This window comes from Juglans regia, chromosome 3, assembly GCF_001411555.2.
Source record: "Juglans regia cultivar Chandler chromosome 3, Walnut 2.0, whole genome shotgun sequence".
NCBI classification, from domain to species: Eukaryota; Viridiplantae; Streptophyta; class Magnoliopsida; order Fagales; family Juglandaceae; genus Juglans; species Juglans regia.
In genome coordinates, this window is record NC_049903.1 from 10,464,375 (window position 1) to 10,482,352 (window position 17,978).

The 17,978-nt window shown below is 36.1% G+C and overlaps 3 protein-coding genes across 3 annotated transcripts; all 3 read left to right on the forward strand.

The window, feature by feature from the left end:
- The first annotated feature begins 549 nt into the window (after positions 1-549).
- Positions 550-5,113, forward strand: LOC108996490 (subtilisin-like protease SBT5.4). Its single transcript, XM_018972419.2, has 11 exons — positions 550-725; positions 861-970; positions 1,612-1,709; positions 1,824-1,994; positions 2,094-2,202; positions 2,347-2,881; positions 2,995-3,089; positions 3,170-3,415; positions 3,493-3,607; positions 3,865-4,078; positions 4,200-5,113. The coding sequence occupies exons 1-11, from the start codon at positions 618-620 to the stop codon at positions 4,748-4,750; spliced, it is 2,352 nt and encodes a 783-aa protein (XP_018827964.2). The 5' UTR covers positions 550-617; the 3' UTR covers positions 4,751-5,113.
- An 807-nt stretch (positions 5,114-5,920) lies between these two features.
- On the forward strand, positions 5,921-12,920 carry LOC108996567 (probable galactinol--sucrose galactosyltransferase 2). The gene is made up of 14 exons (XM_018972529.2): positions 5,921-6,324; positions 7,457-7,701; positions 8,177-8,267; positions 8,515-8,563; positions 8,668-8,759; positions 9,525-9,632; positions 9,704-9,832; positions 10,021-10,431; positions 11,048-11,189; positions 11,271-11,338; positions 11,667-11,801; positions 11,887-12,101; positions 12,250-12,338; positions 12,409-12,920. Exons 1-14 carry the CDS (start codon positions 5,999-6,001, stop codon positions 12,688-12,690), a joined length of 2,382 nt encoding a protein of 793 aa, XP_018828074.1. The 5' UTR covers positions 5,921-5,998; the 3' UTR covers positions 12,691-12,920.
- A 2,431-nt stretch (positions 12,921-15,351) lies between these two features.
- On the forward strand, positions 15,352-17,816 carry LOC108996519 (ras-related protein RABB1c). Its single transcript, XM_035688299.1, has 6 exons — positions 15,352-15,672; positions 15,863-16,002; positions 16,340-16,422; positions 16,889-17,093; positions 17,215-17,283; positions 17,438-17,816. The coding sequence occupies exons 1-6, from the start codon at positions 15,627-15,629 to the stop codon at positions 17,528-17,530; spliced, it is 636 nt and encodes a 211-aa protein (XP_035544192.1). The 5' UTR covers positions 15,352-15,626; the 3' UTR covers positions 17,531-17,816.
- Positions 17,817-17,978: the final 162 nt, after the last annotated feature.

Genomic DNA, 17,978 nt, shown 5'->3' on the forward strand with positions numbered 1-17,978 from the left:
TCATCATGGGATTTTTGGTTACGATATTCCCATATTTGATTTATTTCTAAGCATCCCCACGTGAAGTACGTAGTAATCATTAACAAAATTACAAACAAAATCTAGATATTCAAGGACATCTGATTTACTGACTGAAATGCAGCCAAACAGAACAAATAATATTTCACCGGATAAGGTGGGAATGCATGCATGGGATTGTACGTTCTCATTGCATGCAGTTATGGAAGAAGTAAATGGCATAGAGATTTTATCCCAAGTATATAGAACAACTCATGGGATTAATGGGTCTGATCAATGTTCCCTAATATAGCTCCCAGAATCATGTCGAATTTTGCTGTTCCAAGTAAAACTAGCAGCTTTTGTTCTTTATTCTTTCTAATAATCCGTTACCACATTGCAGAGATTTTATCATCAAAGGGAATCTTTTCCGGTGCTGGACTCTACCTCTCACATCATTCTGTTTTCTTCATTTATAATCGGACGACCATTTTCTTTGACCATTTCGTATATATATATATATATATAATCCCTTGGGAACAGAGTGCGAGTGTTCTTTCTCATACAGGACATAGAGCTCATCACTCTGCTACTCTTCGTTTCCTAATTTCCTCTATGATATGATCCTAACAGAGCAAAGCAAAATGTGGTTTTCAAAGCTTTCAGTTTTCTTCCTTCTGTTTATCATTTTTCCTACGTTCCAAACACCTGCTTTTGCAGTAGAAAATGTAAGCATTATGAGTCTCAAGCTCAAGGATTTGAATCACTTGTACCTCTCTGCACCTTCAAGTTCTCTCTTTTTTGCTTCTCTATCTACATGATCACTAAACTAACCTGTTTTCTTCTTGTTTGTAATGGAATAGTCTTATATAGTGTACTTGGGGTCCCATGCACACGGTCCTCAAGTTTCCAAAGCTGATCTTGATCGGGTGACTGATTATCATTATGAATTCCTTGGAACATTCCTGGGAAGGTATGCAACTTGGTATCTTGTATGTCAATGATTTTCTATTGAGAAATGAAATTTGAGTTATGATATCGTACACTCCTTTCAAAAAAAGTGAGTAAAGATAGAATTCATATGAAAAAATTAATTTTTTAATAATGAATTCTACTCTTTTTTTAAAGAAGTACACGGTGTTTGTACAATTTATGACTATATTTAATATTATTATTTTCTATTTCTTTTTAACTTTAGGGTTGACTCAAGTAGTAAGAGTTTTGGTCTTGAGGCACCTGCGCTCTTTCAAGTTTAAGGTTCAAATCTTGGATTATTACAATTTATAGGAGTCATGTACCATCGTTAAAAAGTCGATAATTATACAAGCCAAAGGTTTAATAGAATAAAAAGATATGTGGCGTTTGCATGATGTCTTTGATTCATTGTCATAAAAAAGAATGATTTTCTACTTCGTTTGTTTCATTTTTTAAAAAGAAATTATTTAATTATAAAGAGATTTTACAAAAATAAATACGACGTGATAAATACTTTTATTGTAAATTATTTTTATTGTGGGTTTATTTTGCGGAATTTTTTTGTAGCGGTAAGACTTCTCTTTTTTTAATATATTATAAAGTGTAAACCAATGGGTTTGGTTCGCTTCCAATTTGCAGTCAGAAGAGGGCCAAGAATGCAGTTATCTACTCATTCAACAGATATATCAACGGTTTTGTTGCCAAGCTTGACGAGGAAGAGGCAGCTGAAATCGCGAGTAAGATCACAGAACATATATATATTTATGTTCCTCATTCTCTAAATTTGTTTAGAAAAAAGGTCATGTTAGTCAGTCAGGACTCAGGTATATATTAACTGGCATTAATTGCAGAGCACCCAAAAGTTGTGTCAGTTTTCTTAAACCAAGCAAGAAAACTACACACAACTCATTCGTGGGAATTTATGTTACTGGACAAAGAAGGTGGTACAGGTTTTCACCACAATTCCCTGTGGAATGAGGCCAGATTTGGTGAAGATACAATCATTGGAAATCTTGACACTGGTAATTAATCTATCTTTCGAGCTTTGTACTAGTTTTTCTTACTTCTTTCTTCTGTGTATGCTCATGTAAAGAGTCTGATTGAGTAGTGTGGTATTCTAGGTGTTTGGCCCAAATTAGAGAGCTTCAGCGACCGAGGTTTTGGACCCGTCCCATCAAGGTGGAAAGGAATCTGTCAAAACGATACCAATGGTGGAGTCCCCTGCAATAGGTGTGCTCTATTTTAACAATCCAGTCTATGTAATGTTTCCCCATACTTTCACTTTCTTACTTTTTATATGTTGGGATGGCCACAAAGTTCACAAGGAGATAGCTATAAAACTTCCTTCGTTTTGGGGTGTGTGATAAAATGCAGGAAGTTAATTGGGGCGAGATACTTCAACAAAGGCTATGCTGCCAATATTGGGTCAATCAACTCTTCTATGGAAAGTGCACTTGATCTGGAAGGTCATGGTACTCACACGCTCTCAACAGCAGGAGGGAATTTTGTCCCAGGTGCAAATGTTCTTGGTGTGGGCAATGGAACTGCCAAAGGTGGCTCCCCAAAAGCGCGGGTTGCTGCCTACAAGGTATGCTGGGAATCGGTCAATGGCAGTCAATGCTTTGATGCTGATATAATGGCGGCCTTTGAAATGGCCATAAATGATGGTGTTGATGTGCTTTCTGTGTCACTCGGTGGCCCTCCGAGAAAGTACTTCAACGATGGTTTGTCCATTGGAGCATTCCATGCTGTTAAGAACGGTGTTGTTGTAGTATGCTCGGCTGGAAATGAAGGACCAACTGCTGGAACTGTCTCCAATGTTTCACCTTGGATGATAACTGTGGGAGCAAGCACATTGGATCGACAGTTCCAAACTTTTGTTGAACTGCAGAATGGGCTGAGACTCAAGGTCATCTTTTCTATGCGCCATGCTTTCTGTTCTTCTTTTTCTTGTGAAGATTTTGCTTACTCTTACATTTTTCCCTACTCTTTACGGCTTTCTGTACTCCTTTAATACTACAGGGTTCAAGCCTGTCTAAAGCTTTGCCAGAAGAACGATTCTACTCACTTATTAATGGGGCACAGGCTAAGGCTGCTAATGCATCTGCAGAAGATGCGTAAGAACAAATTGTTTCACAGCTCTCCTCCTTATATTTCGACTAAATTGAAGCATTTTTACTGTGTTTGTGCTATACAGTACGCTCTGTTTGGATGGAACTCTGGATCCTGTAAAGGCGAAGGGTAAAATTTTGGCTTGTCTGAGAGGGAAAACTGCAAGAGTAGACAAGGGCCTACAAGCATCTCTTGCTGGTGCAGTTGGGATGATTCTTTGCAATGATGCGGCTAGTGGTAACGAAATTATTGCGGATCCTCATTTGCTACCAGCATCACATATTAACTACAAAGATGGCCTTGCTGTCTTTGCCTACATCAATTCTACCAAGTATCTCTCTCTCTCTCTCTCTCTCTCTAATCAACATTTTCTTCAATTTCCTCATAAGTTATATGAATCATTAACAGGGACCCTCTAGGACTTATAACACCCACAAAAGCACAAATTGGCATAAAGCCAGCTCCATTCATGGCCGCGTTTTCTTCCCAAGGGCCTAACCTTGTTACACCAGAGATTCTCAAGGTTTGGCATTTGGCAATGAATCCAACATTAGTATTTTTTCCAAATAGATTTTTTTTTTTTGGATGATCTCACATGCAAGGAAATTTCATATGAATTTATTGTCATTACTCAACATTATTCCTTCTCATTTGAACACTAAGGAACCAAGGTCCAAGACCATCACCACCTCAATTACATTTTATGGTTATTTGTGATTCCAATGAAATTTATGGTATCAATAACTGTTGTTTCCTTTCCAACTTTCTCTAAATGTTCAGCCTGATATTACTGCTCCTGGAGTGGATATCATAGCTGGCTTCACTGGAGCAACAAGCCCATCAAACTTACCTTTTGATAATCGTAGAGTTACTTTTAACACCATGTCTGGCACATCTATGTCTTGCCCCCATGTTTCTGGAGTCGTTGGCCTTCTTAAGACACTTCATCCTGACTGGAGCCCTTCCGCAATAAGATCTGCAATCATGACAACTGGTAAAGACCTCTGTATTCAGGATTTTCCTCTTCTTGGGTTTGCTTTCTATTTTTCCAAAACCTTATAAAAAAAAAAATGTAGACTAGTCTGTTTAAACATCTTTTGAATGCTTTGTCACAGCGAGAACAAGGGATAACACCGTGCATCCAGTTCTCAATGGATCCTTTAAGAAGGCAACGCCGTTCAGCTATGGCGCTGGCCACATTCGACCAAACCGTGCCATGGACCCTGGCTTGGTCTATGACTTAACCGTGAATGACTATTTGGACTTCCTCTGTGCTCTTGGCTATAAACAGACTGAAGTTGAACTCTTTTCCGAGGCTCCTTATGAATGTCCCAAGTCGGCAAGCCTTCTGGATTTCAACAATCCATCCATAGCAGTCCCTAAACTCTCTGGTTCTGTCACAGTGACTCGAAAACTGAAGAATGTTGGCTCACCAGGCACCTATTCAGCTCGTGTAAGAAAACCAGCTGGGATTTCAATTCTTGTTGAGCCTAATACCTTGAAGTTTGAGAAAGTTGGAGAAGAGAAGAGCTTTAAATTGACCCTGAAATCGGATAAACCTGGCGTGGCTAAAGGCTACGTGTTTGGAGGGCTAACTTGGTCAGATGGCAAGCACTACGTAAGAAGTCCAATACTAGTTGCTGCTGCTGCCGCCGCTGCCTCTTAGATGCCATTAGCATTTAGCAAGATTGGCTTTGGGATTTATGATGAAGCATCTGGTTTGTAACATGAACACATGAACAGTGGTTTGCTAGGGGCTTTTCATGTTCTTCTCTTATCAAAGTTCATCATCAGAAGTGGTGAAAAGCATTGAAAAACATGTTGGTCGTGTAAAAAATAATTATAAAGGCCACTTCTGGTTTGTAAGGTCTACATTGTCCGCTGCCTCTAAAATATTCCTTGGAAGTCTAGGAGTCACAAAGGGTACTTGATGGGTCGAGTCCTGCCCCCTAATCACGTTTCTTTTATGATAAAAAAATGTCAGTCATTTCCTATTTTTAATCAATTTTAGAGATTGATGAAGGCCTTACTTGATTTCTAAGTAGAAGAAAACACTTGCAATGATAACCATAATGAAGATGCTTTTCTTTTTTTTTCTCCCTGGTTATCGGAAAATTTGATACTAATAAATTTTGGTTAATTGCTAATTCTTTGTGTTTCAAATATATTTATTTATACATGGCCAATCTCACGTCTTATAAAACTAAATTCGAGTTTAATGTTATCTATGTTTTGTCATATCAATCATATCTTTTTAACTGACCAATAAGAATGTCATTATTCAATTTAGAAAAATTCTTTTCATCAGTCATTATTTATTATTCCACATCTCACATTTTATGAAAAACATTCCTACATTATGTGAAAAATATCTCTACCCACTCGAGTAATACTATATACAGTCGTGGAGTGCGCAAACGTCGTGCAATCGCTTTGAAAAAGAATAAGGTCTACTATTAAAAAATTAATTTCTTTTTACGTGAGTCTCATATTTATTCACTTTTTTTAAAGTGACTGTACGGTACTTGCATACTCACGACTGTAAGTATCATTTCTTCTCTACATTATAAAAAAAAATTATAAATATAAAGTGTGAGAATAAATATTAACGCATCAATAAAATTCCTATTCCATTTAACCCACAAAGTGGTGGAATTTGATGGGGGATATTTTCTAATGTTCCTAAAAGTTGAAAATGACAACACGTGTACATAAAAATGTGGCCAATAGCGAAGGAAAAGCTGTAGCCTCATCCCTTCGTCTTACGAGCTTTTTCTCACCTATCGACTTGGAATAAACGCACATCACATATACTTCTACAGTATCTCTTGCACCTTATATAACGGGTTTCCTAACGGTCCCCATTCACGATTCAAAGTGTGCTTTGCTACGAAACTCCTCCTCCTTCACCACCATGATTCACACCACTATGTTTCCTTCACCTGTGCGGTTTCTGCAACTCGGCTCCGGCCAGAGATTCTCCTCATTGTTAGCTTCAAACCAGAGGATTATCTCTCGTGGGAGCCTCCGCGCCAATGGGCTGCCGCCATGCAGACCATCCATGTTTCTCAGTACAAAGCCCGTCCTTAAAAATGGTACTCTTAGTATCAACGGGAAGGATGCATTGACGGGTGTGCCTGACAATGTTGTAGTGACACCTCTGACGGATTCATCGGCGTTCGTGGGTGCTACTTCAGCAGACGCTAGTTCCCGACTTGTTTTCAAGCTTGGAGTCATCGAGTATGCATGCTCTTCTTTTCTTTTCTTTCTTTTTTTTTTGGCTTTGTATTGAACGGATTGATATTCTGTTTGCTTTTTTCCCAATATGACAATAATAGTCTAATATGCGAGTGAGTAATCATTAATGTTTCAGTGAAGAACATCAAAACGAGCAACTGTTACTGTTTGCACTTGCAACTAAAATATGCGATCCTCTCAAACAATTCCTTTAAAGAAATATGTCTAGGAATTGGGAATCTTAACCTAAGTTTTAGCACGAATGTCAAGTTTCAAATTTATATGGGGATAGTTTTGTGGAGAGGTTCTCTCTATCCTTACTTATTGTTACAAAACTACCTCTTATGGCAAAATGTAATATCTTCTTCTTTTTTTTTATAACTAAATGGTAGTATTAATAAGAATAGGCATAGTCCAAGTACACAAAAGGTATACAAGAGATAAGAACTATCTAAGTCGCTAAAGAAGAAACAAGAAAAGCATGTACATTTAGGCCATTAAAATCTACAGCTATAGCCCAAAGAAATAAGGTATGGAAAAATAAGGCTCGAAGCTCCTCTAGTGTCCGCTCCTTGTCTTCGAATGTCCACTCGTTACGCTCTCGCTATATGCACCACATAATGCAAGTAGAGACCATTTTTCCACACAGCTTTGATTGGTGGAGTACCACTTGGCATCACCCAACTGGCCAATAGCTCAACCATTGTAGCTAGCATCACCCAGTTTAACCCTATTCGACTGAACACTTCGCTCCACACGGCTCTATCTGTCTTACAATGTAGCAAGAGATGATCCGCTCTACAGTGGTAAAATGTAATATCTAGTTTGTTGACACTCTTTCTAAGTCTTGTTTCTAAAATCAGGCTTTAATTTTAGTTCAGACTTTCAATTTGTTTCTTTATTCCAGCTGACTACACCATCATACTTACTTGTCATCACTGCAAGAGAGTTTCTCCCCCCTCAAATTGGGGCAGCTCTTTGTTGGGTCATCAATGATTATCAGCAAGGATTCAAGAAATATTTTATTGGGTTTGCCTATGGAAATGTCTTTTTGAGTTTTATCACATCCTATTACTCCTTTTGAGATTAAATTAGAGGTTTAATGAAAATTTCGAATGATGTTTTAATGATGCAGGGATGTCAGGATATTGTGTCTGTTTAGATTTAAACTCTGGTGGATGATACCACGAGTGGGGAATTCAGGTAGTGACATTCCTATTGAAACTCAGATGCTGCTGATGGAAGTGAGGGAAGGAACAGAGATTGGTGCACCTAATGAAACAATTTCTTATATCCTTTTCTTGCCGGTGCTAGATGGTGAATTTAGAAGCAGTTTACAGGGAAATTCATCAAATGAACTCCAGTTATGCATTGAAAGTTGTAAGAGTTAAAGCTTGGCTTCTCCGTGTTCTTTTTCCTTTACTTTTTAATGACATTGGTCATAGTATGATGAAGCGATAATGGCAATCTGGCCCAAACTTTCTGCCAGTCCAGCACTCGTACTGATGTTAAATAAACTTACTGAGAAGATCTATTAGATTGGATATTGATGCTACAAGGCAATTTTGACTTACCTATCACACCAAATCATGACATCTTAAAAGATATCAAGAGAATATGTTATAGGCCCTCCAATTCAGCCGAACTAGGTTTAAGGGTTCGCACCCAGTAAGTGTTGAATGAAGGTGCTATGGAGCCACAGGTATATCAGCTCTGAAGGTTGGCAACAATGAAGATTTCTTCTAACATAAGTATATAAAACTGATAACCAATTTGTTCCTACTTTCCAATTATACTTGCATGTGTCTCTTATTCTTGCAATCTAACAATTTTGACTTTCTGTATAATTTGATAGGTGACCCGGCTGTAGTTACCTCAGAATCTCTGAAAGCAGTTTTTGTAAATTATGGAAACCATCCATTTGATCTGATCCACGAATCAATGAAGTAGGTCGGCTTTCTAAGAAAATTTTAGATTTGAAGTAAATTTCTGAAATTACTTAGGGATATGGTTCTTATAATGTTAGCGATATAGCATGGCAGCTCTTCACTAATGTGAATTCAAGCATCAAACAGAGATCTATACCATATAAGATCATGAATCTTAAGTTAGCTGCTAGTATTTCCATAATGAAGTTAGTTGACAGTTACCATCTTATCGTCATTATTCTGATGCACTTTGGATCTTATGCAGAATGTTGGAGCAACAGCTCGGAACCTTTACACTTAGGGAAACCAAACAGGCAAGGCAGCAAACCAATTTCTTGTATCAGGCCAAGTAAATATAGACTCAGGATTTAGCCCACTTGTGGTTACAAGAAACAGTATTGATGGCTTTATGATGCAGATGCCTGGAATGTTAGATTGGTTTGGTTGGTGCACCTGGGATGCTTTCTACCAAGAAGTTAATCCTCAAGGAATCAGAGACGGCCTCAAAAGGTCAATCTCTATATCATAAATTTCTCTTTCAATACAGTGGTCTAACATGATCTAAATGCTTATGTTTGGAAGTCTTTCTCATGATGTCAGGATAGTTGACTCATATAAGGTCAGGACCTTAACCAATACTAAAAAAACACTCGTTTTATAATAAAATCACGTATGCATATTGGCAAGGGATTGAGATATGATGAGTAATTCTTGATTATGTTTGTTTACATGATAACCTTGCAAAATAGACATCTGGAAACTTTGAGGGGAATGAAATTGGCCTCTAAATAATTTAATCCTCTTTGTTTAGGATATTGTGTAGGACTTTAATCTTACATATATAGTGGTCATGAAAGGGCAAAATAAAGTAAAATAAGCGATTTTGATAGTTTCAGCCAAATAGAAGGAAACTACTGATATGATATCATGGCGGTGTTGCTTCTAAAGTACATTGATATCTGTGTGACATGTGTCAATTATATGGAATCTTTTTTATTCACATATATCATGAGGAACTGGTCATTTGTGATTTTGGCATTGACATGTAGCTTGGAAGTTGCTTCTTTCCCCGTACATTGAAAGTTGATTCTATGAGTTTGCACAACAGCTTGTTTTGCACTTTAGAAATTCTTTATTGGATTAGTTTTTCTTTTCTTTTGTTTTTTCTCTTCCTCATTAATGGAGCTCTCCCCCCCCCCAACAACAAAAAAAAAAAAACCCCCAATTTACCCTTGAAGAAGACTTTTTGATTAATTTTCTCTCTGTATCTCTCAGTTTATCCCAGGGAGGCACTCCAGCAAAATTTTTAATTATAGATGATGGTTGGCAAGATACAACTAATGAGTTCCAGAAAGAAGGGGAGCCATATGTCGAAGGGTCCCAGTAAGTTTAGCCATATTTCTCTTGTTCATGAAAGAGGGCATATTTATCTTCTACTATCCTCCAAATTGCAGGTTTGGGGGCAGATTGGTCAGCATCGAAGAAAATAACAAGTTTCGAAGAACAGAAAATGAGGCTCAAATTGAGGCACCAAGCAGTCTGAAGGATTTTGTTTCGGAAATTAAGACGAATTTTGGCCTTAAGTAAGGTTCCAAGACTGCCTTCTTTCAGTTTAAATAATTATGTAAATCTTTGGCAACCATGAATTGTACATAAGGTTGCAGACTAGTTCATCTCCAACCCTCCTAGAAACATAACAGGTGTTATTCAGCACATTTTCTACCTTTTGGATATTTTATCTTCCTTATATATATATTTTTTAAATTCTCAGGTATGTCTATGTCTGGCATGCACTGTTGGGCTACTGGGGAGGGCTTGTTCCAAATGCTTTAGGAACCAAAAAGTATGATCCAAAGTTAAGATATCCAATACAGTCGCCAGGGAATTTGGCAAACATGAGGGATATATCTATGGATTCTATGGAGAAATATGGCATTGGTACAATAGATCCTGCTAAGATATCTCAGTTTTATGATGATCTACACAAATATCTTGTTTCACAGGATGTGGATGGGGTTAAGGTTGATGTTCAGAACATCCTGGAAACTATTGCAACTGGTTTAGGTGGTCGGGTTTCTCTTACTAGGCAGTTCCAAAAAGCACTTGAGGATTCTATTGCCACCAACTTCCAGGACAACAGCATTATCTGCTGCATGGGTCAGAGCATGGATACTGTTTACCAGTATATCACTTTTGCACTACAATGCCCTGCCAAATTTATTTTTTGATAGATACAATAAGCACTCTGAAAAATGCCATCCACGGATTTAAATTTCATGAATTGCACAATGTATGGACCACATGATAGTGGCTGGGAAGATCAGTTGATAGGCCTGTTTTAAATGTCTCCTCTAGCTAATTGTTTGTATGGCTTAGCAAATCTGACGAGTTATATCTGTACAAAATTTTCAAGGCAATATGGGTAAAGCGATTTAGGAATTGAGAATAGGTTTCTAGAATCACCTGATCCATGTATTTTGCACTGGGAATTTCTATTTTCAACATGAGATTGAAATAATAACACGAGTCATTCCACATTTGTGACATGCCCAAAAATGATTATGATAGGATTCTCAATTATATGTGTGTGTATGTTAATAACTTGAACTGTTACTTTTTTTTAACTAATGAGATATACTTTTAATTCCAACAGGGATCAAATGAACCTTGCATTCATCTTAGCCAATCACTTCCTTCAAAACAATTATGTCATCATATGCATGCTGCTTTGAGAGATTATTTCATACATAAATATTTCTGAATACAAAGTAATTTTGCTACCACGTTTGCTAATGCAGCTCAAAAAGAAGTGCTATCACACGAGCATCTGATGATTACTACCCCAGCAATCCAACTACACAGACACTACACATAGCTGCTGTGGCTTTCAACAGCATTTTTCTTGGTGAAGTTTTTGTCCCTGATTGGGACATGTTCTATGTATGGCATGGCATTCTCACTATGTAAGTTTTTCACTGCTTTATTTTCCAGTTTCTAATGATTTTATTTAACAACTGTCAGAGCTACCATGATGCAGCTGAGTTTCACGCAGTTGCTAGAGCTGTAGGAGGTTGCGGAGTCTATGTTAGGTAAGAAATATCACCTTGGAGATACAGTAGCTTATTGATGTTTAAAGAGCACCTACATATGAGAATAGTTCTTATTATGAGAACCCCCCGCCCCCAGTCTTCCTCTCTTTATTTTTCAACCTTCTACTTTGAGAATATGTATATGTGTCAGTTCTAGTCTGTACACACAATGCACAAAGGAACTTTTACTCTATTGTATATGTGTGTAATATGAATGTTTCTGAACATATATTGATTTATGTATTGTTTAGTGAATTAATTTTTATCTTGTTCTTCCATTAAAATTCTCAGCAGTAACTAATATACTACATGCTGAAATTAATAACAGCGATAAACCTGGCCAGCATGATTTCAAGGTACTTAAAAGGCTGGTACTTTCTGATGGGTCAGTGCTCAGAGCTAAATACCCTGGAAGGCCAACGCGTGATTGTTTATTTAACGACCCGGTTACGGACGGGAAGAGGTAGTTACCTTTTACTTGATAAGTTATTCAACATCTGATAGTATATATATCATTTCTCCTGACCATTTATTGTTGTTTTAATCAGTCTTATGAAGATTTGGAATTTGAACAAATGCACTGGAGTTTTAGGCGTCTTCAACTGCCAAGGAGCAGGAACGTGGCCTTGCCTGGAAATTAAGGCTAAAGGAGATCTTAGCTCTGAGCTTTCTGGGCAGGTCTCTCCTGCAGATGTCGAGTATTTTGAAGAGGTTTCTGGGAAGCTATGGACTGGAGACTGTGCAGTATTTGCTTACAACACAGGTACTGTCATTTTTTGTCACACCACATTTGAGTACATACAACTTGTGTCAAAAAAATCTTACAACCACACTTATTCTGTGCATATAAGGAGATAGTCAAGTACCTCATCAGTCTGATGGATTTACAATACTTTTTGTACACTTTTCAGGGTCTCTTGTGCGATTACCAAAGGAAGAAACGTTTGATGTCACATTGAAAGTTCTGCAATGCGATGTCTTTACTGTATCTCCTATAAAGGTATGTCTTCTCTTACTAGGCTCAACATTATTTATGATTAATGAATTCTGAGATTTTGAGTGTTGTGCAGGTTTACAATCAGAAGATTGAATTTGCACCAGTTGGGTTGGTAAATATGTACAATTCTGGTGGAGCTGTTAAGGCTATTGACTTCTCTAGTGATTCTTCCACTTGTGAAATACATGTTAAGGGGAGAGGAGCAGGTACTTTTGGAGCATACTCCAGCACCAAGCCTAAGTCATGCTACATAAACTCGAAAGTTGAGGAATACGATTTCAGAGATGAAGACAATCTTTTGACACTCACAGTTCCTGCAACGACCAGTTCTTGGGATGTTGTTATATGTTATTGAGGCCTGATTTTTTCAGCCTGGTCTCACCTTTGAGCTCTGATTCACAAATTATTTATCCTTTCAAGAAATTAAAAATAATGAATTGATCCTTAAACGAAGATAGGATTCTTAAATAATAATTGTTTTTCTGCAACATTTGGGAATATGTTACAGAGTTATGCTTTCCTTTCACTGTAATGCTTATACTTTTATTACCAATGAAACATTTGATTAAGAGGTGGGCACTGACATTCACATGAGCAGCCAATGACCGCCACAGTAGGGTGTATCCACAATTTCTTCTACCACAACAGAGTGTATAAATAAATGCAACAATGATTAGAAAAAGATTGATGGCCACTTTATTATATTGCTGGGCCAAAACATAAAGAAAGCAAACAACTTAGCATGCCCATGTGGTCTCTTACCAGATAGTGCTTGGATGAAAATGATTGTGTTTAAGAAATGGTTCTGCTACTAAGGTTGATGTGTAACTTGTCTGCATCCTTAACAATACATTTTAAATATTATTAAATCCATGTGGATTTTGTTGCTGCTTTGTTTTTGTGTTTTTGTTTTTACATAGACAACTTGCATATGAATCCATTGGTATTAGATGCAGATCTTGTCATTAAGCACTGATAAGATGTGTATATATATATGTATTGTAAATATAGAGCATTGCAGTTCTCTTGTTATTATGACGAGGTGGTCAAGAGTAGGAAAATCTTTTTCAGTTATGTTAACTGCTTATTAATAAACGATTTTCAAACAATATATATTTTTAATAAATAAGAAGAAAAAATATTTTGATTAAATAAACATGAGAAGGCTTATGTATGGTTTTTAGATTTTAAAGTGGAGAAATGTTTTAACCACAAAGAGATCCTACAAAAATAAACCCACAAATTAATGGAGCTCGATGTGGTACGTTAGATTGTAAAGATAATTTTATTGTAAATTAGATCTAACATATCATATAAAGTCATATCAATTTGTGTATTTACTTTTATAGGATTTCTTTGTGACTATAATGAGACGTACATATATAAAGTAGATCTTAAAATATTGACAAAATTTATTTTCAAGCCGGTGTGTAGAGCACAATGCTTATATGACATATTTTGATTTTAAAAATAAATTTTAAAATTTAAAGCTTATAAATCAAATCTTACCATTTAAATAATGTGGATGTTGTGGTATACACACAGCATATATTACTCTAAAATCTTTATTATTGTGTGTATGATGTTTGAATAAAACATCTAATAAATACTATAAGCCCTGGTTTGGATTCAGGAGTAAGATGAGATGATCTTATCTCATCCCTTACGGACAACTCATCTTTTAACCAAACGGTCAAAACAAGTTTTCTCATAAGATTTTAAATTACTTTCAGAAAATGACAAACAAGGGCAAATGGTCAGTACTTTTTAGAAGGAATTGATTCCATTCAACTTTTCTAGAGAAAAAATGAGGAAACGGTCGAAACATAAAAAAATATTTTATTTTTATAATAATAAAAATATAAAATAAACTAATTTTATAAATATTTCATAATTATTTAAAAATGTTGTAAATAAAATATATTTTTTGTTTGATATTTTTTATATAGTTTGGTTTTATAAAAATATTGTCATCTTATAATATTATTATGAATTATATTATAAAAAAAATTGGGTATGTAATTTAAAAATTATTATTACAAATATATTTATAAATAAAACAAAATCATTACAAATACTATGCAATCATTTGTGGGACCCACATCTATCAATTCTCTAACAACTTAAAACTATTTCATCTCACTTCCAATCCAAACACACAAAATTTTCAAAAACCATCTCAACTCACAAATCTCACTATTGTATACAAATCATCTCAACTCATTTCGTCTCATCTCTCAATCAAAATGGATCCTAAAACTGACTTAAAAATCCTATTCATTTCAAATATATAGAATCGGTTTAATAGAAAACATTAATACTTTCCCACACCAAAGGAAACTAGGATAACCTCTATAAATACATCCAGAAGCCACAGTTATTCTGGCTGATTACACTCTTTCATTAGAACCAACTTCCTATACTTTTTCCATCTCATAGGCTTAGACTGATTTCCCAGATAGTGATTCTCATTGATGGGAGATACCTAGAACTAAGAAGTCATATGGAGAGATTATAGTATTCCCCCACATGCCTTTTATCTTTCATGAGTTCAGCTTAGATCTAATGATTTTAAAATGAAAAACTACTAAAGTAAATGGATGAAAATAGAAAAGGTTGAAAAAATAAGTGTTATACTTATAAAGAAATTTTGTAAAAGTAAACTCATAAACTTATATAATTTTATATAATACGTTAAATTTACTTTATAATAAAAGAATTTTTTTTTATAAGTTAAATTTTTTTTATAATTTGACGTATCATATCAAATCACGTTAATTAAAAAAATCACATCAAATTTTAATTGTACTATTTAAAAGCTTTTATATTACATATTATCTATGTGTCATAATTTATTATATTTAATTTTAATTTTTAAATTTAAATTATAACGTGAATGATGTGTAGTTTAAAATCAAATAGAATTATTATTCCCAAAAAAGAAAGAAAAACAAAAACAAAAACTCCTAGAAAGGGTAAATACTAAATGCGATGGTGGCAAAGTTTTGAACGAGGAGAAGAGAGACAGCGAGGAGGACGGGGAGACTGTGAAACTAAAAACTTCCAAATAAATAAGGACAGTAGGCTGGACAGACTCCTTTGCTTGCCTGGAAAACTCCCTTTTCCTTCGGCTTCTCTCCTCTGCTTTCCCTTTCCTTCTATTACTAGGTTTCCTTTCCCTAGGAACTTTAGTGCTTATAAATATATATCGGAACTCCAATTTCGAGAACCGTAATTTTATTCCGTGGTTTTGGAGCGATCTGACATCTCTGTGCGTAGTGCGTTAAAAAAATGTCATACGCTTACCTCTTCAAATACATCATCATCGGCGATACCGGTATTTTTATTATCCTATCCCGAAATTCGACCTAGATTTTATTTTGTTTTTTTTTTTTTAATTATTGTTTCAATATCAATCAAATCGAACTATGCTTTCCTTAGGAGTGATCGAATTCGATTTTTCAGGGATTTGTTGTGTAAAGCTTGTTTGATCCGAGAGTTTGATTGATTGATTGTTTGTTGCGCAGGGGTTGGGAAGTCATGTCTTCTGCTACAGTTCACCGACAAGCGGTTCCAGCCAGTGCATGACCTGACCATTGGTGTGGAGTTTGGGGCCAGGATGATTACCATAGACAACAAGCCCATCAAGCTTCAAATTTGGGACACGGTTTGTTCTGAGTCTCTATTATCATTCCGGCGTTGCGGTTTAAACTTATATTCTGTTGGTAGTTGCTGTAGATTTATAACTGTATCAATATGTTTCTAGGAATTCATTAGAATTAACTGCATCACTTAATTATTAATATCTCATCAAAATTTGGCTTTGATGATTATCTTAGAGTGGGTTGCTTGTTTCTCAAACATATAGAAGTTGTATTGATGGATATTTTGTTTTTATTCCCCTACTGTATTGCTTAAAACTTCTATGAGTTCGTTAGCGAAATCTATTTTCTACTTCATGTTACTGAAGTTTAGACAATGAGGTTTCCTTCCAATTATTCCAGGCGGGTCAAGAATCCTTCAGGTCTATTACAAGGTCCTATTATAGAGGGGCTGCTGGTGCGTTGCTTGTCTATGATATAACGAGGTATTGCTTCCATTTAACATTTAGCTTTCATTCACTTTATACTAGGGAGTTAATTATTCAACTTTGTGCTATAGAGTGGGCTTTTCACTCATTTCCGGGGGATGTAAATTGTCTTGTTGTGAACTCCTCCATCGGGCAAAACATATAATTGGATGGTGCTGTTACAATATTCACCATTTTTAAACATGTAAATCATCAGAACATTGCATTGCATTTCAAAACTCCATACAAATTGATGCTTTGTGATTGGTGAAGAAAGTAGGATGATAATTTCACAATCTAATGGGGGAAGGTGCTATATGTTTCTTTACCGGTTTAACCAAGTGTAAGCCTCAGGCAGTCTTTTGTGTCCATTGATGTAAAAAGTGTATTTAAAAGGGCTTCATCTTTCCTTGTTATGTTGTATCATTTGTACTGTGTAGTTGAGATAAGGCATGGGATGACACATATGATTGTTTACTCACAGGAGAGAGACTTTTAATCACTTGGCTAGCTGGCTGGAAGATGCAAGGCAACATGCAAATGCAAACATGACTATAATGCTTATCGGTAATAAGTGTGATTTGGCTCACAGAAGGGCTGTGAGCACAGAGGAAGGGGAGCAGTTTGCAAAGGAGCATGGATTGATTTTCATGGAGGCCTCTGCTAAAACTGCCCAGAATGTTGAGGAGGTGAGAATATTGTGCTTATTCTTTGTAACAAAAACCTCAACATATACAATATATGAGAATTGAGGTTTGGTTTGTTGCCTGTACCTTTCTTCTTCCTTAAAAGTATATGAACCTTGTACAGGCATTTATAAAAACAGCTGCTACAATTTACAAGAAGATTCAGGATGGAGTTTTTGATGTATCCAATGAGGTTAGCTCTTGTCCCTCTCAAAAAATGATGTCATTGTCTACTACTCTGCTTAGCACCTGAATGACACAGTACAAAGAAATATGTTTGGTTTAATTTTAGAACGCTGATAGTTATTGATGGTGCGCTGATGCTCTTGTCTTGGCCTTATTTGCAGTCTTATGGAATAAAGGTTGGATATGGTGGAATCCCAGGACCATCAGGAGGCAGAGATGGCTCTTCTTCTCAGGGTGGGGGCTGTTGCAGTTGAAGTTTGAGATCTCAATAGCTACACCAAAAGCAATATGTCTTACCTTTCTCGTGCCTTCTCATTGTTCCCCTCTTCTTTCAGACTTGTTTTATAATACGAGTACAGGATATATAATCCTTTCTGACGTCCGTATCTGAATGTAAATTTAACGGCTGTTTCATTCATCAATAGATGTGTTGAAAAGGATTGCAAAGTTAGTTATGAAAAATGAAAGGAATGCATGCGCTTTCTTGTTTTATGAAGATGTGTATGCTAGGTGCTTTTTACACATCATGATTTGTATCAATACCTGCTCAAAGGAATAAGTTATAACATTAGCACAGCCCAATGCATTTTGCCTCTCTTTCCCTAAGCAAATAAAGGAAGGAGAGAGACCTAGATATGGATCCATCACACAGGAGGAAAGGAATGCCAGAGATTTGCTGGCACTTTCTTGGGAGAAGGTGGA